General features: G+C 37.8%; 1 protein-coding gene across 1 annotated transcript in view; it reads right to left on the bottom strand.

Moving 5' to 3' along the window:
• The window catches only part of CDC73 (cell division cycle 73), a 95,256-nt gene that overhangs the window by 56,904 nt on the left and 16,136 nt on the right, over positions 1-22,216 (bottom strand). Inside the window, exons 8-10 of the mRNA XM_083847302.1 lie at positions 17,988-18,086; positions 16,623-16,701; positions 9,047-9,111 (exon numbers count right to left, since the gene is read on the bottom strand). Of these exons, the coding sequence (XP_083703428.1) occupies positions 9,047-9,111; positions 16,623-16,701; positions 17,988-18,086 (243 nt within the window). The remainder of the gene's footprint in view (positions 1-9,046; positions 9,112-16,622; positions 16,702-17,987; positions 18,087-22,216) is intronic.

Consider the following 22,216-nt stretch of genomic DNA (forward strand, 5'->3'; position numbering starts at 1 on the left):
AAAACAAATGTAGCTCCAGATGGCAGCTCTGCAGATTGCAATCATAGGTATGTGCCAGAAGGTATGATCAGTATTGCCTAAATGCTAGTTGAGTGAGCCATAACTAATGCAGATTTCATTTACATAGTCTTTACAGTCATTTACCTAATGAGAAAGTCTATGCTGAAAGACTACCCAGGACCAACAGTAGCAACTCTGAGTATATCAGGGTTTTAGCTATAGGTTCCTGTAACATGCTCTTGTAATAGCACGATAACTGTTAACACCTGTGAAGAAAGCCTCCCACACTAAGATACCCTCTGGATAGATTCAAACACCACCAACCACCTGCTGAGGAGAGGTCTACATAAGGAGAAAAAACAGCTGCAAGAAGAAGGAAAGGAGGTAAATCTTTAAAATATTAACTTCAAAACTAAATCTACAAGTTAGAACAATAGCCCTTAAAAGACATTCAAAAAGGGTCTTGACAACATGGAAAAATATAGAATTGATGAAAATAAAAAGCTCAAAGGAAAATTTGCTGTGGCTTCACTAACAACCTGTAGTAAGGACTGAGTCTGATGTACACAAGACTGGACTTTGAGGCATGTTACTACAGATATTGCTAGGATAACAGTAAACTCTCCTACCTTCCATGCTCAGAAGGTTTGACAAGGATGCTACGATACACAAGTACTCCAAGCAGAAAACTCATTTCCACAAAAAAAAGAATCATATCTTACTCCAATAAAAGCAAATAACCTAGCAGAAAAGTGTCATATGGCCTAATGACAGCAGTATAATCTCAATAAACAAACAGAGGACATCTTCCTTCAGTCATCTCAGGTGAGTTACATCAGCCACTCAGCTGATCATTAAATATTTGAGCTGCAACTTTGATGTAGTTACTGTATCATAAGTTGAGAAGCATGTTAAACTTCAAAACTGTGTTACAGCTCCTATTCAAAGGCAATGGGATAGTAACCCATATACTGGGAGGGAGAAGAGGGGGTGATCAAGTGAACTTCTGCCTTCTGGTCCTCCATCTGTCACACATTCACTTCCACTTCTTTACTCTTCCCATCCTCCGAATGCCCCTAGACCCTGCTTCCAGGGACCCAGCAGGTTCTCTGCCACTACCCTTCAATTTCCACGAAGAAGAAATGAAAACATCACTAAGACTATGCTAAATTCAAGTCCGAGCTCCTCAGAGCAGGACCAATGCCTTCTGACATGCTGTCTGAACACTCAGCTCACTGCTATTTTGCCTTGCTGGGTTCTTAGCTATTACCAGGAACTATTTAAGAAGGAACAGTGGCAAGAATCATTATAACCCAAATTTGTTAAAACATTTAAGAATTTCCACTAGAACAACAAGCTGTGCTGGAAAAGGCTGTGACCCTAATCTCTTAAATAATTACTTATTTCGGAGATGTCTCAGTAAAGTGTTAAATCCTTCACAGTGATCTCCATTGTTAAGGACTGTAGGTTAAAACTTTTTTTTAAATCTAGAAGTTCCTTAGGAAAGGTCCAGAAGATCTATATACCATATTCAAATGTTGTGAATAAATTTGAATGCTACCCAACAGCTAAATTGTTCTACCACCATTAGAAGAAATTTGATGACAAACTGTCAATTGACCATGCAGCTATTACGTATTCAGTAGATGTTTGGAGATAATCTGTGGAAGGAAATACGTTGACAACACTGTTTAATGTATAAGCTGTGTGAAGCCTATAATGTTTGATTGGTCAGAACAAATAGGACAAAGTATAAACGTCTGTAGCTCAAGTTCAGCTAGTATCACTCAGCAATGCCCTATAAAACTTTTATTAACAGATATTTCAGTCAAATCTTAATACCTGAGCAAGACAAATTAAACTAGGCACCTGTGCAGGATTCAAGCAGAAATTAGACCACATCAAAGAATACAAAGTAAATTTGCTGGAAATTTTTATTTGAGGTCACATTTCCAAATAAAGATGAGTCCTGGAGCTTTTGGAGAAGATCTGAGTCCTAACTCAAAGTGTACAGGACAGAAGGGTTTCTTGAAGGGACACCCATCATGGTGGATAAGAAGCCAGTAGCATTCAGCCTCAGGTCAGGTCACGTCTAGCAAGTCATCTTAAAATTCATACCAAGAGTTTTTAAGACTCTCAAGCTTTTGTACGTAAGGCTCTCTGGATGTCTGAAGTTCCACTTCAACGTATACTCAGAAATACTCGGAATTCTCATACTTCGCACTCCTCCATTTAAATCCCTCAAGGGTCTGACAGGCATACCACAAGCACACTTAGCACGCTGACACAATCAAGTTTTTACACTGAACAGTGACTTCAGACACATTCATTCAATAACAAAGCTCGATGGCTCAAGGCCTTGCTCCCTCTTTTATTCAGCAGCACGCTGGCCAACACTGAAATGCTTAACTTCCAGATGTGTGACTAGTTATACAACATCCACGTTTTTTCTTGAACTGCAGCTCTCGGTCTCAAAATAAAAAACCTATTCTGAGGAACAAAACAGGCAGTTCTATTGTATGACGCAGTACAATGGCAAGATATCTTGGCACAGATATACATGATTTACAATCACTGAGAAAATGAGTGCAGCATTGTTCAACCTAACACATTTTCTTGAAAGCAGCATTTGTGTGTAATTTTCTTTGGTCTTTAACAACTTGGCTATTTACATTAAAACTTTTTAGGCGAGAGTCATTTAATTAGTGTTTGAAACATGACTGGTTGGCATAAACATGAGTGGTTGGCATAAAATGCCAACCACTCATGTTTATGCCAACCAGTCATGTTTGGCATCGCTAAAATTGCTATATAGACCTTTGCCTATAAAATACGGTGATAGTCCTTAGGAAACTTGCATCCGTTCTTACTAGAGTGCAGAGATACAACATCAAGGAAAGGGCCTTCCAGTCTGCTGTCCCAGAGCAACCTATGAGGGTAGGAAAAGTATGAGGTTGCTGGGAGACTACTCTGGTGAAACGGTCTCCTGGAATTTCTAGCTCGAGGATTTTCTGAGTTACTGGTCATGTTCTAGCTCTTAACCCTGGTGGACCAAGAACAGGTGGTTATGTCCAATTAATTACATAAAAACACACGACAAAAAAAAAAGACAACTCCAATGAAAAAAGCCTCTACCTCAAGCATCGTTTGTGGAATGCTCTTGCAATAGGCAGTTATTACCAAGTTCTCCTCACCCTTGTTTGCTGGCTAAAAGCTGAGCAGTATCACAGCTGCTTCACGTTGTGCACAGAGCACGCAGAGTGCTGTTCGCCCCCAGAGCCAAGGGTGTGGGCAGGCTGACCTTATGCTGGCATGCAGAATAATGACCGGCTTATGCACAGGCTAAATGAGAACTCACTCTGCTTCAGAGGTGGTTTTGAACACTTTCAAAGAGTCTGTTGTTTTGCTGACTCCTCCTTCAACAGCACTCCTTTCAAATATTTTAATGAGAGCAAGATATGACATATAAAACTGGTGATGTAAGTAGTTATCTCTCTCCAATCTAATATTTATGTGCAATTTTCATTTATTTTTGGAAGTTAAGTGCTATTCATCTGCATGTTGAAAGACAATGTTCATTTCCATCATATGCTTTTGAAAAGTCATATCGGGTTTCAGTAGCAAATCAGACTCAATTTCTCAATATAAACTTGAAAAAGTCTCACGGATTTCCCAGCTTACACAGAATCATAGCCTTTTATATAAAACACATGTATACACTATATTGACTGCTTCTGCTCCTGCACATTTTCTCTCCACTGGCCTAATATTTAAAGTGACAGAAATTTAGCCTTTCCCTTCATTCTAATATACAAAAATCACTCCAAATTATACCAGAGGTTGAAAAAACTTTCCGTTAAATTATTAAAATCCCTGAGACTGTAATATACTCAAAAGATTCTGGAAGCAGTAACATACTTTCTCAAGTTAATGCTCAAAACCTGAGACCGACATCTGAGACTGGTGGAAAAAAATGCTCTTGACCTTAAAGGTGCTGGAACAGCTCTCCAGTTCTGAAGTTAAGCCTGCATGTAGTGTGGCTTATGTAGGGACACCCAGCAGTTAGTAGTTTTCTGTCAGGACCATGTAATGCATTTGATTCAATTGTAACGTGTTTTTCAGAGTGTTGTTTTTGCTTGATTTTGAATCATCGATACCCCCACGTGTTTACTCAGGATCATTTCACAACTAAAAGAGTACTGTAAAGCCTGGCAGTTTACACTGGAAAGCCAAATAAGTGGGTTTTGAATTTGTAGCTAAAACATTAACACAAAACTCAGAAGCACTAAAAACTTGCAGAGAACTTCCTAACAGAGACAAAACTTACATGCTTGACTACGCTGCAGGAATTCACATTTGAGTTCGCTACAAGCCAGGTGCCTCCACTGACACCCTAACTCACTAACTGTACTGATTCTTCAAGCATAGCCTGAAGTGTATCACCTCAATACCTAAGAGAGCTGTTGTATCCACCTGCTTACAGAACACTAGGAACACCAAATGCCAACGGTATTTCTGGTTGCATACAAGTGCAGATGATCAATGACAGATTCCATTAGCAGCAGTAAACAAAAGACTGACAGGGAGCTTCTGAGCTTCAGCAGCTATGATTACTAGAAGAAAACACAAGTTAAATAAGGGCGAGCTTTCCAGCAATTAGGAAAGGCAAAGTAATTTCTGTAAGGCCCTACTGCAGTAATATGCAGATCTTATTTGCTTACATCCAAGGGTATAGCAGCTCTGAATCACACCTGATCATTTGTCAGGACCCTCAGAGCTGAAAGCAGTGGAAATGATTCCGCAGGGTATCAATCTATTGCTTTCTTTCATATTAGTTAAAGGCATGAAAACTTAAAGAAAAAAAACTCAAAGATGGGTAAAACAACCAGTGACTAAACCCCAAGTTACTGTCATGGAGAGAAGTATTACTTGTATACACACGGAGTCAATACACGCACGCACTCAGCTTGCAAGAGGATACACTTTAGTGCCAATCAAATCCAGCTTTATCAGACCTGTATGGAACCAGCAATTTCTCCAGTATCCTAAAACAGGTGCAGACAGCTAGTTTGGTCTGATGTTTACTTCTCAACCTATAGGAACAGCTAAATACTTCACACATTCCAGTGACAGCGACCATTAGTCCAAAAATCAATTTCTTTATATATAAAAGAAAGGTCAAACTCACTTCCTAGGCTTCCACTAGATGACACTGGCTTAGTCTCAAAGATGGCATTTCTCTTTAGTCAGTGAAAAGCAGACAGATAATGCTCTGAACAAGTCAAATGTACACAAAAGAGAACATGTTGAGAATATCAGTTCCAAATTCTCGCTCAGCACTCCTTCACATCCTACACGGTACAAAATATTATCATATTTTCTCTACCTCTTATTTGATCCGTTTCAAGGAGTAAACTTTCCTACTTTAAAATAAAAACAAACACACAGAAGCTGTTCTGCTATACAGGGGATTCTGCTTTGAAGTGAGGCCTGCAGGTAGACCTGTAGGTCCCTGAAAGTCTCCCAGCAGAGTTTGCAACATGAACTGCTGGGTAACTGGAGAGCAAGAGCTACTGTCACTACATTAGAGGCTTCTGAAACACCATCAGCCCAGGCAAATGGAAAGTGCCACGGGTATTAAAAAATGGCTCTTTGAGGAAGATGCCTTGTTATAAACAATTCCAGGTCCAGAATAATGAAATCATGGCTTCACAATAAAAATTCATTAAATAAGTCAGTTCTTCCTAAGAGAAAGTAAGTGCGCCAATTAAGCAAAAACCCTGTTACAGGGAAGAACTGCCAGCAGCACAAGTTATTTTAGCTGACATTACTTCAAAAAAAGCCCACCATTCACCATCTGTTCTGGCACAAATTTTGAATGCTAAGAAAGTTTTCAACATCACTGATGAAAAGAAAGCAGTCAAATGCAGAAGTTTGTTTTGCTGTTAAAAAGAACAAGCATCTAGGACAACTCATATTTCAGCAAGAACAAATAAAAAGCTGAAGTTCTGCACATTTCATAAAATGAATTAGAGAACTGGAATAAGACACGCAATGCCAAGTGGAAGACATGTAGGGAAGGTAACAGAAAACAAACAGAAGATATCTTAGAAATTTTAGGAGAGAAGTAGATAGGCAGCTCCAGACAATGGGTCAACAGTTTACACTCCAGGTAGCAATCATATGCCTATAAAGTTTTTCCAGTTGCTACAAGATCAACACTTTTGCAAGCTAATGGCTCCATCAGCCTTTCAAAGGGAAGTCTAGCCTGAACAAACTGTTCAGTTCTGACCAAAAAAATAAAAAAAGACAATGAGTAATAAGGAAGCCAAGAGAATCAATGTAACAAAGAGAAAACAACAGCAGGGGCAAATGGTATTACAAATAACATTAACACTCAGATTAACCACCATATTAGGTTAAATTATCTCTTCCAAAACTCTGCTCATAACCAAATGGGAAACTAGATGACAATACAATAAGAAAAGGTGAGAAAGAATGAAGATGAAGTAAAATAGCTAATTCATCTATCTCCAAGTAATATTTATACTTTCAGAACCAGTAAGAAATTTTTAATGACTTTCTACAAGCTGTTGGTTAAATCTCACTTGGAAGACTACGTGAAGTTTTACATCTCCATGTTCAAAAAGAAAGAAAAAAAGAATTTAACTGGAATAGCTAAAGAATACTCAAATGGGAATTGCAAGCTCATTTCCCAAGTAGACTTGTTTAGCCAAGCAGAATAAGTTTTAAAAGCATGACTGGTGTCCATAGTACACCAATGAAAACAAATACTCCAACAAACAGAAAAGCTACTTAACTTAAAAGGAAAACAATGGCATAGAAATTAGCACTTCAAAGTTCACTCACCATTCATCTGGAAATGAGAGGTCCGAACTTTGAAAACAGCCTCTAATAAAGAGCTACCTAGCACTTCAAGTCCATCGAGATGTTTGATGAATACACAAAAGGGATATTACAAATACCCTTTAGTATGGGGATAGCACACAAGACAGAGCATATGTAGGATGCCACTCAAATATTATTCTCCATATTCTTATGATTTAGTAATGAGTATTTGGACTTTTTCCATTTCACTTTTGGGGAGATATTTTCCATTTCCTCCTATATTTTCTAGCATTAAAAATAGGAACACCCCCCCCTCCCCCCCCAAAAAATAGAGTAAAAGCTTAATGCAAAATTTGCTAACTAGTACATTAAGCATTCTACGCAAAACAACTGTCTGAGGATTATGGGTTAGGCCTATGTAGATCCATCACTGTGACAAAGTTTAGACAAAAACAGATGAATACTTCTGTGCCACGTAATTAACAGATTTATTTTACCCCCCCCTCTGAAAAACAAAGTCAGTATGTCACCGCAACTTATGAATGAGGTAAACATCTAGGGCAAATTTTTAATAGTCTGTAAAATAAGGTTCTAAACAGCCCTTGTAAATTCTTTCTTGGAAAAATGCTAAATAACAGATGGAGTTTTAATATTTCTCATGACACCAGATGATATTCTATGTGCAGTCATGCAATACCTCTTAAACAGTTATTCCAAAAATTTCAAGTTTATGTTGCAAAAAGGTTTATTAGTAATTTTTTATATCAGTTATATCTGCCTCCTTAATGGCTGAAACCAGCAAGGACAGCTTAATTCTACCTCAAAACTTTAGGTACTATACTGAATATACCAGCTAGGTTTCCTAAAACAAAAGTTAATTATTTTTCATGAACTCCAACAAATATCATTTTTAGAGTTACTATGTCACTCCTTCACTTTTAAAATTTTTACACTAACATCTCAGTGTTAGCACAAAACATGTTACAACATCTCAGCTTTTCTACTTTACTATAATCATGCTTTTTTCCTGCCTCCATAGGGCGATTTAAACACAGCCTATTTACTAATTTACAACAATATGAATAGAAACAAACACATCATACCATAGAAATCTGGATCTAGTATAACAACACTGTGATCCCTCATAAAGCAGCCTTACATCACGCAAGGGGCAAGAACAAATCTTCGGAGGACATAGTAGGTTTTCCCCTCTCTCTCTCTCAATTTCTGAATTCATCCACATTTGTTTTAGAAGTAAATGGATTCCCTCCTTAAAATATTGCCATACAATTATTTTAAATATTTGAAGTCTGAATGAGGTTGGGAATGAAAGACTTAAGCAAGAGCTTTTATCAAGAAGAAAAAGTTCTAAATGGTTTTAATAAATTTACATTCAAGATACTATTTTATCTTAGAATTAGGAGTGCAAACTAGTAGTGGTACATGGATTTAGGAGAGTGTTTAGTGCTGCCAATTCAGATTTATATAGGTACACAGATGGCAAAAACTTTAATGAGGGCTCTACATTAGTTTTGTAGCATTTGTCCTACTTACCAGTAGATCAAAACAGCATTAGCTTGAGAACATTCAAGCCATTTCCATAAAAGCGGAGAAATATTGGCAAAAAAAAGATATCTGTTCGAGGGTCTCTCTCATCTGTATATGTGGCAATTCCCACTGACAGCATTGCAAAGTCATATGAAAGAATTCAATCTCACTAAGCCAGAAAGTTTCAAAACAGTAATGCAAGTTAAATTCCTCTACCACTAAACAAATTTATTGTTATGAAGCACAGACTAGGAAACACATCAATATTCCAAAATCTAGTTTTATTACTAAGATTTCACAAGTATAGTTTTATCACTTCTGAGTATAAAAGATGTCCTTAACAGGCATACAGAAGGCTGGCAAAAACATAGTCATACAGTCTTAATATAATCAGTCATAAAGAGGCTGCACCTCAACGAGACAAGCCTGCCAGCAAAGCGTTCCCATTGCACCTTTTTACTGCAGACAAAACCCTTGAACAGAGTTCTTTAAAATGCGATGACCAAATCAAAACATTTTTACCTTGTCACAGAGAAAAACACTCATTAATTCCATTAGTCAACTAAAGTGACCTTCCAGAGCCTAGGCAAGGCTGACAAGACATGCATTGTTTCCATAAAACATGTTTAAGGAAAGACCTTTAGCTTACCGTTACAGACTTCAGAGTCATTCCGTGATAGGTACCCATGGTATCGATTTTAAAGCCTTCCGTTTCTGCAAAATAGAAGAGTCTCTTGTAAGTTGTTCTGAGCATTGAGACATCATGACTAAACAGACAACATCAGAAGTATCTTTGAAGTTATTTTTGCAAAGAACGTGTCTTGTTGTTGGTTCAGTTTAGGTTCTGTTCATACTACAAAACTTGGTTAGCATTTAAGAGACCAGTGTTGTCTTTAAGCAACTCTCCATTTGGTATTTCTGCTTTCTGTAACCAGAGTAAGCTTCTTCTGCTGCATGGAATCGTTCAGAGGAAGGATGCAAATTTAAATCTTTGCAAGAATGTGGAACAATATGCATGCGGTCTCAAATTCTCTTTACTACAAAATGTAGAAGCAACTAATTCCCAGAATGCATTATGATGCAACATATTCACAGCTGTATGAATACAAAAGTGTACTTAATCAGAAACTGGTATACCAACTGACTATAAAACCATGGACACTTAATACGATAAACCCACTTCTGCAGTGCAGAGAAGCAATAGTGTCGTTATCACATGGTACACAAAACAGAAACCACAGAAATTCACACTACCAGACTAAAAGTGATAAAAGGCTGTGTTTTTTCTTTCCTTTTTTTTGGAACACTTTTAATCAGGCTGAATATATGCTAAGTAACAGAAGTCTACAAGTGCTCAGTGACTAAACTTTCTGCTGCTAGCCTTTTGGGGTTTGAGAAGCCCTTCTGCCTTCCTATTTTCAGTACTAAGTCAGCTCATGACTGCTGCCACCGTAATTTGTAGTGAAACCTTTTCCCATTTGTACATTCCCTAATCTCATGCATCTGTTGTCAGCTGGCCCTACCGACCAACAGCTCAATTAGTTCATGCTTAAAATGGCACGATTACTACTAATCACCAGGGATGGCCATGAGAAGTCATCAGCATGGTTTGTGGTGGTTACAGCAATGGGAGCAAAGCAACTGGCAGCGCAGAGGCAAACCCATCTGGGCTGCCGCACTGTGGCAAGATATTGCTACCCAAGTAGAGAACTTGGTTGCTAAAGTATGCCACATAGATGCTCACGTATGCAGGAGTCAACCAGGTGGTGGATCAGGCTGCTAAGACTGAAGTGGTTGGGTGGATCTACACTGGCAACATAAGGGTGAATTATTTATAGCTCAGTGGGCCCAGCAAGGCAGAGATGCAACATACTAGATGGGCTCATGATTGAGGGGTGGACCTGACTGCACAGGTTAGCCATGATTATGAAACATGTGCTGCAATCAAGCCAAGCAGTTAAAGACACTCTGGTATGGAGGATGATGGTGACTGCAAGCATTTGTCTATGCTAAGCAACTTCTGTGTTATTTCAACTAGACTTGAGTAGAGGTACTTGATGCTTGCAGAAACCCTTATTGAGAATTGGAGGTTTATTGCCTTTTTTTTTTTTTTACATCATCTTCACACTATGCAGCAGCTTAAAAACTTAGAAACCCAAAATAATGCATAACCAAGGTTAATTCTCATACTTGAGCCTACAAACTTCCAAGAAAAATATCAGAGTTTCAATACTGTTAGAGCTTCTTGCGCTTACCATGAGTACATTAACTTAAATTGAAACCTAGACAACCCTGACAACAATACAGATGGCCCTGGGAAGCATCTATCGTTGATCATCCTTTCTTCCTTTAGATGAGGAAGATTATCATAGAGTTGTAGGAAATGAGGCATAAAAGTTCTCCAGATTTTATTACTCTCCAGTGCCTACGAGAAGATACCGAAGAGTTCAAAACTGATCATACTCCTCTCACCACAATGACGGGTATCTGCTATCTGAACACTGTTTTTTAGTTTTGCCTCTTTTTTCTTTTCCTTCCTCCTCAATAATATTATCAAACCTACCACCACGCAGAGAAGCCTAGTCTTACTGACTGGATCGTATTTTACCTGCACTGCCCACCATGTCACAGGCCGTTTCTCCATCTCACTGTACAAATTCACGTTTGCTCCAGCCCTTCTTTATCTCAGCTTCTCAAAGCCCTCCCTTCTGCCAGGCTTGACATTCCTGAACTATGCAAAGTTGATTTTGAGAAAGCAAAATGCAAGTAGGTACAGTCATGAGTTTCTTTACACATTGAACCTCAGCACAGGGCTAATACAGCTGAACTCAAGCTAAAGTTTCTTCTGAACAGCATTTCTACAAATAACAGTTTTCTCACTGACTATATAGGTCACTGTTTCTAGGCAAGGAACATATTAATGTTTCAGGAAGTGCCTGAGGCCTTACAGAATATGTGGTAGAGCTCCCTTCAGTTGAAGGGATGCTTTTGCTGACCTGGAGTGACACAAATCAGAGATGCATAATCTAGAATGACAGCTGTTTGGGGATTACAGATGATTACCAACAGAGGAAACTTTGCCCTCTCCAAATTGGCATATTATGGGTTCTTCTTACCTGTGACATAAAAGGTTCTCAACTATTTCAACCAGACATCCTTCCCAAACTCAGGAAATACAGACACCCCTTAACAAGGCCAGCAAGCAGCACACCCTGCCATGCCTGGCCTGCCCGCTCCTTTCCTCTCAGCACAAACCCTACTTCTACAGTTAATTAGTTCTTCATATTTGCTCTCCATTTCAGGTATTTCTTTCCAACAACCTTTTTCTTTGTCCCTATAAAACCTTGCATTCCTCCTGAACTAAAAATAAAATATACAAGAACAAAAACTAACTCAAGTCTCCATTAGCCACGCAAAGGGAATAAAAGCCCACAGAGCCAGCATCACAGTTAGAAAATAAAATTTAAAATCAAAGGGGAGAGAAGCACCTCACAGGGAACAAGCCCCTGTTCAATTGTAAATGGTTTCATCTTTTGCAAAAATCTCAAGTCCCTCAAAAATGTGTCCTGGTTCATGTAACGAGCCACAAGAGCCGCTAAACAGGGCCCTGGATCTCACTGCTTTCCTTCTCCCAGCCTTGCGCTGCCCCCTCCTCCTAGCAAGAAGAGCAAACAACTAGGATCCGAAGAGCCAGCTATTGCCTCAGGCATCAGTGAGTGGGCTCCTAGCCTGCTAAGTATTTTCAGCAGGTATACAGGCCTTCCAATGCTATTTAACAGCTACTTAGGTGTTAAATAAAACATTTCTGATAATCGGTAAATAACGGCAGAGTGTCTTTTCTTACTAATGTAAATCTGAGAGAAGCTGAATGGCCCCAGTAGAATGCAGGTGCCCACTTAGGTTCCTGCAAACAGCACCACAGCCACTATGAGGTCTCCTGGGGACTCCAGGGCCTGCCACTTGCAGGTAGGGTGGGATGAGTAGAAGAAACCACCTCCCAAACAGCCCACCAGCTCGCAACTTTCCTGCCTCAAACTATTAAGCAGCTGATGAATGAGTTCAGCATTGCCAGCTTCCAGATAACCACAGCAACCCTCTTTTAACTGACAACAGCATGGACATTCTTTGCTCAGAATAGTTTTTCCCTGATCCTCTTATTTACCACGTGATACTCTAACAGTCAGCCACTCACACTGCACTCACTCGCAGAAATCGACACTGCAAACTGCAAGAGCCCTGACACCTGTGCCTTTTTTGAAGGTCTTAATTTCTGCACATAGCTACATACAGCACCTTCAGCTCCACTCCCTGTACACAGCCTATGCAAAGCAGGGAACAAACGCTTCCAAGTCAGGAACTCCACAGCTATGGCTGCATTCCCACTTCAAAAATTACTGAGGCTGTTAGCCAGGTTGCTGCAGCTGTTTGTAGAAGACATTCAAGGGCCAAGACAGAAAGAGGAGCGGCATTTCTTCCAGAGCATTCTCTGAGGGCAGTGGCTGACCCCGACACAGCTGCTCAATAGCAGCCCTAGGACACAAGAGGACCAACAGGTCACAGTAAAGAAGAGCAGAACACAGAGCAACCTGGAGCACCAGGGGACGTGCCCCCAGCATACATCAGCATAAATGCTGTACCATACATCCTCTCTGACTAAGAACACAAATGCAATACATTTCTTCTATCCCTTCCTCAGCGGCTCAAACCGGCGCTGCTGAGTCACGCAGCAGCACAGACATGGAATATTGATGCCTGGCCAAGAATTAGTTTGCAACTCCAGTTTCTAAATCCTACTTTCACCAATGACGATAGAAAAAACAACAGTTAAAATTGTAAGTCTACTAAGAAAAGGGTAAGTATTTGGGAAGAAAAGACCCTTTAAAAAGAAAAGCATCATGACTGTGAAACTGCAGATCTTTATTTTTCAACTTGGAATTGGAGGCAGAACAACTGCTAAAAAAAGCTACATAACAGTCTTCAATAACTTGGATTTTTTCAGTAAAATTACAAAATAGCTAGGCAATCATATACACTTCATTTACGCAAAAAGCAGTCCAGATTAAATACTTCAAATACAGAGTAAAGAATGCAAGCAAAACCCAGCATTAACATATAGTGGCAAATGTATTACAGCTTTTTCTGTTTGCCAAATATAATCAGTTTAATAAACTGAAGCATTGTTAAAAACATCTTGATCAAGAAATGTCTAAAACCTAAATCTCTAGAGACTAAACACAATAACAACTACTACTGCATAATCAGTTCTAGTGCTTCAAAACAAACTATTGCCATCTAACATTAAGACTAGCTTTTCTTCTCCAGTCACTGCATGTATTATGATCACAATTTCACAGTTCAATGACCCAAAAATCCTCTAAAGAATCATATACTTTCCTAGCGTGGTTCATCACTAGTTACCTTTCTAGCATCACCATGCATCAACCTGAGTGCCTCCTCTCATTTAGGAGAATTAGACCTAGTAATGAAAATATGCACACTAATGCATCAGCTTATTGGACTGATTATCTTCTCCATCATCATGCAGTCAGATGTTCCATTTCCTCACATTTGAGTATAAATGCTCAAAGTGCCTTCCATTTGCTCAGAGCCCACTGCTCTGTGTCAATCTAGGTCACTAGACATTTTGCTTCTGCACCTGCTGCAGCTCTAGCCATCAGATCCAGGTGTAAACTTGAGCACAGATACATTGCCTAAGAATAACAGTTTCAAAAAGACTTGTTTCTTGAAGGAAGTCTAGGCAAACAAACAGTTTGAAGGAATACCACTCTCCAGAACTGGAAAACTCACATAAAAGGCTTTGCTTGAATTGCAGATGAATAAGATTGAATAATCACTTTTTTTTTTTCATCTGTATACTTTTCAAAACAGATAGCAACAGCTCTCCAGACTGCCTGGAAATGATTCACTACCCCACTTCACACCCATGGTAATTAAGTCACTGACACCAAATTTCATTCTACAAAATAGTTTACTGAACACTCCTTTTCAGTACTACTCCCTAACAAGTAAAACTGAAGTTTGAAACCTAGATTTCCAAGTTACGCTAGCTAGAGCTTACAAACTTCTCTGCAAAGTTCATCTAAAACAGTTTAATAACAATCTTACAGGTAATTAAATCCAAGTTCTTAAAGTGTCACAGTACTAATGAAAAAGAAAATCACAACACAAATCTGTGCATATTTTCCACTACTGAATAGACACATTATCAAAGTACCTGGTCACACAAAGCCAGGAGAGTGAGAGCACAAAAGCAATCTATTGCAAGCACAATCTACTTTTTCCAAACGTGAAGCTCTTGCACATTTTCTGCCAAAAAGAAACAGAATCCTCTAACCTTAGAAATGAATGCAATAAATATGTCTAAGACATTAGTCATGTTTCAGAACTCTGGAACTCCTACTACCAATTCTCCTACAGAACAGAAATCACAATTTAAAAGATATACTTAAAATGAGAAAAATTTTAAGGAATTTTTGTTGACAATGCACAGGAGACAGGAAAAGATGTTTTCCATGGTCCAGAGTCTCTTCAGCTTTAAAAACTTCTTAGTCCTCTACTGCCTAGACCTAACACTTAACACAATTGTTTGAAATTGACATACGTCTGAAAAACTGTATCTATCTACGTTTGAAAATCCAGCAATTACAAGAATAATTTAAACATAAAATGAAAATAGCAGGAAGCCACAAGCAATGCTTTCCCGAAGAATTTGGTTAATTATTCTTTTCACCATTACGGAATGAAATCATGTGGTTGTACAGCAAGCCCCTCTCCAATTTACACCGAATAGGACTAAAAGTAGTGGCATTTTTACAATTTTTGACTTCTGCTATGTTGAAACCTTAAGAAAAAACAACAATGTGGAACATTACTAAAAGGACAAGACTTAGAGCAGCACAGAGAAACTTTACTTTGCCACCTATACTGTTAGATGCACTCAGTGGAGCAAGAATTGGTACAATCAGTACATTTGAACTGTTATACCTGGGCATTAATTGATTTCTCCAGCTCTAATTTCACACTGTCCAGTATAGCTATTTACTTTAAGAAAAACTCTTCATAGGAAATTGTAGTGAAAGAAAAACTACTTGGAAAATGCTCAAGTACTGAAGACTAAAAATTGTCAGAAACAAAACTGAACAGGCATCAGTAAATATATTCAGGGGAGGGTTTTTTCCTTCTTTCCCATTTCAATACAAAATTGAACACAATCAGCTACAGTACAGCACATACGTGGAATACCATGTAAATTCTCAGATGTTTGTTATTAACTTCCCCAAACAAAAAATGGTATTAACTTTGACAAAGCAAAATACTCTGCAAGACGCAAGCTGAACTGCTCATCTATAATTTACAGCAGCATTTAACAGCATGTAAGCTCTTGCAGCCAGAAAAGAATGCCCTAAGCATCATGCATAAGAAGCTTCATTAAGGAAAAGAATGATTTTGTTTGATAACAAGAACGAAGAGGAAACTCAGAACCGTAGAAGAATTTGCCTTGCCCTCTGCAAGAAACAAGAAAACATCCAACCACAACAAACACTACTTGCAAAACCGAAACACAGCAAGACAACATTACTAGAACCAGAACCTAAGATGAAAAAAAGCAAGGGGGGGACACAAAAATTCTGATTTAGGAAGACAAATCATCACTCAAGTTCAAGCTTCCACCCTGGTTTAAAATGAATGAAAATTCTTGAATACTGTAGATTATTTCCATCTTCTCTCTAGAAGGAAGCTAATATTTTGCACTGCTGTTGCCATTTTTTCATTAGACACATAAGTTAATAATACTTATGATTACTGAAAGCAACTTCTAAAGTAGTTGTGTTTGTGTGAGGAGGGGTAACTTATTTCATTTGATACCTCTAACACTCATATTTGCAGATCTAGTGTTTTGTTTTTTATTTATTAATTGCACGTGACCTTCCCAAACAATTTTTTTCAGCAAGTTCTAGTTTTAAGCTTTCAGTTTGCTTCCTAAATGGTAGAAAGAATTGCTAAGAGATAATGTTTAGACTTGGTTACCCAGTATTACCATTGGACAAAAGCTAACCTTAGGCACAGCAATAGCTTTTTTTGGTCTTTGCTTAGGTTTGACAAGCAACGGCACAGAAAATCCTGGAACCCTAACTTTACTCCTTGACTTCACTTCCCTTTTTTATTTTAATTATTATTTTTAGGAAGGATTACAATCAACTTACCCTCTTTGCCTTTGAATCTTTCCTGATCGTATCTGTTGTAGGCAGCTGGAATAGGTTGCTTATTTCGCAAAGTGGGATCCTAAAACAAGTTAAGTAAGTGCTTTTTAGACATCCTGAAAGTATCTGTTGATTTGTGAAGTTCACAAAGCATTACATAGAACTGCTTAAGACAATAAAATTAGTTCACTTCTGTAGGACTTTCAATTTATTTGAATACTACTATGTCTAGTTTCAACATCTACTTACAGCCGAACAGCCTAAGTTTGGAAGTATATACTGAAAGGAACGACAACAACCTGAGGCAAAACTGGAGTAGTAATAGCAAACGATATTAGCTAAAATCTTCAAGTTTTCTAAAATCACTGAGTTCTTGTAATATCTCAAGATTCAGAAAAAAATTTGTCAACTGGTAACTCATGGTTAAGGCTTCAGCCATACACACAATGTTCCTTGCCAGCTTGATTAAGCTAGAAATCTGTTAAACTGCCAGAATAAAGCCAGATTTGGTGAAAAAAAGCATTCTGTAAATAAAAAGGGGAGGAGAGGTTTGGTTTCATGTTTTTTGCATGTGTGTTTTTTTATTTGTTTTTTAAGGCACCTATAACATGCCACTATATACCAATTCATTTTTACTGTGGCTGATACTATTCTGCACAGTATGTTTGAAGAGTCCCATGGACAATTTATGAAATTCAACACAAAGCAAATATTTAAAAGTTGAAACTCACCTTGCTACTTAAATTTAGTTCTTTGTTAAATGCAGTGGTAGCAAGAATAAACCCAAGTAAAATTAAACAGTTTTTATACCAGATTGCCACTGAGTTCAAGAATATATTATGTTTAATAAAGACCAATAGTAAACATACAGAACAAACCCTGTCTAATACCTAGACAACTTAAACAGTAAAGCTGTAAGTCTGTCCTCCTGATTTATTACAGGCAAAAGAAAGCTGGTTCAAGCTGTTCCCGCCAGTGAGTCATGTTCCAGATTCTTAAGCATTTGCTACCCTATCTGTCAAAAAAAAAAAACACCAGCAAAAAAATTTGTTTGAAATGGCAGTAGTCTCAAGTAATACATTTCTCCCAAATAGATGCAGAATGTCTCTGGTGTTTGATACATACCGAAGCTGGCACTAACACTTTCATTGGTAAGTAACAAGAACATATTGAACAAATTAAACTAAAATATTCAACTCTTTAAATACCAGTAAATGTAACTTAAAGCAAAGAATATCTGTGAAGTTATGCTTGAAAGTTATTCATTCACTGCAACGACACTAAAACAAACTTCGTGTTTAATAACTACAGGACAGTGTACTCGCACTTTTGGAATGAAAACCTTCATATTCAAGGTGCTGCTCTTACCGTCGGTGCTGTATTTGGTGCAGGTCTTTGCTCAGGTGCTCGGCCTTCTTCTCTGGCTTTTACTGATTGAAGAATTGCAAAAATATTCTTGGCAAAGTTCTGAAAAACATATTGAATACCTGTGAACCTTGGTGACTATTTCAAGTGATACTAATACACATGAAAGAAACCATTTCGTTACCTTGTGCTTCGCAGAAAAACAAAAAAGTCACTGGGGCATGAGTTATATCAATTAATGTTTTTAAGCATATTCCTCCAGCTAATATTAATAGGATTGTTTTACAGAAAAAAAAGTGCTAATTAAACTTTTGAAAGGCAGATACTTATTATGTTACCACTTAATATGTATTTTAAGTTAGAGATATGTACACGTCTTTCATTACTATTTTAGTAATGGATCATCAGTAAAAGAAATCTTTTATCAATTAATGAAAGTGACTTTTTAATAGTTTGGAATAGTATCAAGTATTCATATGCTTAGCTTACAATGCTATGGAAGACTCTAACACTGAAATATTGTTAACGAAGACCACCGGCATTATAATTTTTGCATTTGGTTTGTAAAGCAAACATGTCTGGCGTGATTTTTACAGAAATAATTTAAAGAGAGCTGTAATTCAAAGCTTCTCTAAGCTCACTCACTTGACCTCAGTCAGTCAGCATGTTATCAATTTGCTCCAAGCCAGAAGGGCTGGAACTGGAATACCCCCAGAAGCCACTTATGAAGGCAAAGCCATTCCTTGCACACACAAAAAGTTCTTTTCACAAAGGCTGAAAGAACTCATGCAACACTCTATTTCAAGTTCTTTTCTATCAAAAAAAAAAATCTGGAAAACCACTTCAAAGAGCTGTGAGCCATGTGCATATCAATTATACGTGGATACTCCAAATCGGCTCTATTCTTTGGAAAGTGAGTGCAACTATATGTTTTAAGTTGAAATTCAGAGACTTCCCCCAGACACTGGACTGGGCAGCACAATTCTAGTCCTTGCTGTGCTTCATCACATATTGCCTCTTGGAAAGACAAGCTCCTGAGTCTTCTGAAACTCAGAAGGATGAACTAATTAAATAACAAGAGAAGGAACTTAGAGTGATTGTCCATGTAGAAGCCAAGTCTTGCAGTCACAGGGAAACTACAGCCAGCTTTCACAAACCTATCTCATTCATAAAACCTGCAGTTAACGTACTCATAGAACAGAAATTAAATTTCCGATTATGATTTTTTCTAAGGCATTTTAGCATCTCAGTTTTTAATAAATTGAAATTCCATGTCCTGGACCAAATTTTAATTTCCTTTTTTTTTTTTTTTAACCTGAAGATATTCTCCAGTTTGCTGAAAAGAAGTTGTTAATAAGCATAGAATTACAAAGTGTTCTTGCTGATGTTTTCTTTGACAGCATGAAAATGCAGGTCCCCCAAGGACGCAAGTAATATCTGTTTCGAAGGGGGAAAAAAACAGCAGTGCTTTAACAAACGCTCAAACTACGATCATCATCTTGCTGTTTATTGGCTTGTTTGGGGATGTGGGATTACATTGTTGTGACAGAAAACGATTGAGCACAAAGTCCATTGCAGGTTCTAACTTATTTGCAAAGCCCTGCAGAGAGGAAAGACCACTAAGTTTTCATTGTTCATCCCTTTAGAGATCCAGAATATAAACATCCCTTAGCTTCTGCCCTAGATTTAGTTAAACTTAATACCAAATGCTACAGTTTTATTACCAAAAACTTCCAATCTGGGGGTCAGACCAGGAAACAAAAAAAAAAATCCGTGTCTCTCTGTACTAGGTCTTAAAGATATTTGAACATTCTTTTAAAACAATGCTTAAGAAAATCTTCAGTATAAAAGGACAAGTTCATCAATTCTTGTTTTTATCTGCCTAGAGCGCTGCTACTCCCATGAAAGCTCTTCATTAATTCCAGCCATGTCTACACCTAATGGTATTTTACCACACTGGGGAAGAAAAAAGAGGAAGAATGTTTCAGCAGCTATCAAACCAGGTTTCTGATATTTTCTTAAATAAAGCTCTATAGCAACAGATTTCTTCTCCCATCCTCCTTCATGCCTCTACAGAGAGGACTCATGCACGCACTAGATGTAGATAGGAAGAGAAGGCAATGGGAACAAACAGACGATCAAGGACAGCAGCTACGGTCAGATAAACACCGTTGATCATCATCTCACAGCAAGAGTCACACATGTTCTTCAGGAAAACCTTCAATCGTATATAAATTCTCAAGATTTACAGGAGCAGATGCTCTATCCCTTGCCAACATAGTGACTAACATACAGCAAGTCAAGTTACTATCACTGGTGTTAATTTAACACCAGGCTGTTTTAGGAGAAATACCAGAACATATAAGATCAGCCTGATCTGATGGGGAAGAGCACCAAGTTACATCACTAGCAGAACTCTATCTGTAATAAAACTGCTTTCGTATAAATATAGCACAGCTTATTAAAAAAACTGCAATATTTATCGTGTAACCTGTATTTAATTTCTGTAACTATCCTTAACCCTAAAGCTCATTGACAAAGAACTCTAGTCACAAGAACAGCTTTAACTGCTATTTATCAGGTTAGCAAAAAATAATAATTTCTAATAATTTTTAGAAAGTATTTTAGAAATAATAATTTCTAATACCAATCATCAAGAAAGAACATTGATTTCATCTCATAAAAAATAATTCTTGCGGAAATCTGACATACAGAACTAGAAACACAGAACATGGCTTCACAACATCCCTATAAATCAGCTGCAATCAGTTTGTATCAGATTTTACATACTGGTATTTCACAGCAAAGAAAGAAGATCCTAGAAACAACCCTATAAACTCAAATTCTTATTTGAGATAAGGATTTCTTGTTGGACCTGCATCCCAGGATGATCAAGAGCGGTAGAATACTATAAACATCATCCAAATTTACAGCAGGCATAGAGAAGGAAGAATCAAGCCCCTTCCACACTTCTTTAGACATGTGCTTGATATGCTCAGACATACTGCTAAGTCCTTTGCAGCCAATGACAAACCAAGGCACGATGCATATTCTCACCACAGAATTTTAGTAATTCTTATGTGCTGCACGGCATGAATGTGCCAACAGTATTCAGGTGTTCTTATAAAAGTACAGAAGTTAAACAGTTTGTGTGGTACATAAACTGATTAACTGTAAAATTAAAAGAAAATGTTTTACACATGTAAATTTAAATCACACACCTAGATCCAGTGTCACTTAAGGCACTCTCCTACATCTTAAACTCTAAGCATCTTCCGCACAAACTGTTCACAAACATTGAAGCTGATTCTCTCCTCCTTGTTATTCTAAATTGAAGTCTTAGAGCACTGTATTTTATATTGTGCTAGACTGCCCTCAGAATCAAAAGTTGAATACATACAAAATTGATATTCAGGGACAGCTGCATGCATTCAAATACAGGTAGAACAGCTACACGAAGTACTGATATTTTCTGCACTGTGCTTATTCAGACCATAAAAGCTTCCATCATTTCTGACCCAACATCTTTATTCTCCTAACGCAGGAACACTTCGTAAAGACCACAGATAGAAATACGACCTCAGATGATGGAATTGTCATGAAATAATGCCTCCTTTTTGAATTACACGTACATGTACCTCTCCTATTTTCATTCCTTTGTTTCCATTGAATAACAAGTAAAAGGACAAGATGTTCAACTGCACTGACAGGCGTGCTTGCAGAGGGCTTATGGTACTTCTCAAACTATTTTCCATACACTTTTGGCCTGCAATGACCATAATACAGTAACTCATGCAACAGTACGTTTCATACAGAAGGCATAAACAGAACAAACAAGTTGCAAAAGAACCACCTAAGTATAAATAGATCTTTTTAGTTATGCTTTCAGGACAGTACCAATGTAAGAAGTTATCGTAACTGATATAGCTAACAAACTGGAGCAGAGTATAGGACAAATTTTTTAAACTGTCCAACTAGGGCATATATAAAAAAAGCATTAATAAAACTTGATTTGTCACTAACTGCCATGGAAAATGAAAATTAAAGTCACACACTCCTTTTCACAAAATTTGCTCTGGGAAACAAATAATATTCCACCAATCAAAAAGTTTAAGTACTATTACAGTCTACTGCACTAAAATAAAACAGTTATTAGTCCTATTTGTGGACTGTTTCCAGTGACAAGTTTCATTCCTCACTTATTCTATTTTTTTCCCCCACTAGATTTTTAT

The sequence above is a fragment of the Anser anser genome (assembly GCF_964211835.1).
Source record: "Anser anser genome assembly, chromosome: 8".
Lineage (NCBI taxonomy): Eukaryota > Metazoa > Chordata > Aves > Anseriformes > Anatidae > Anser > Anser anser.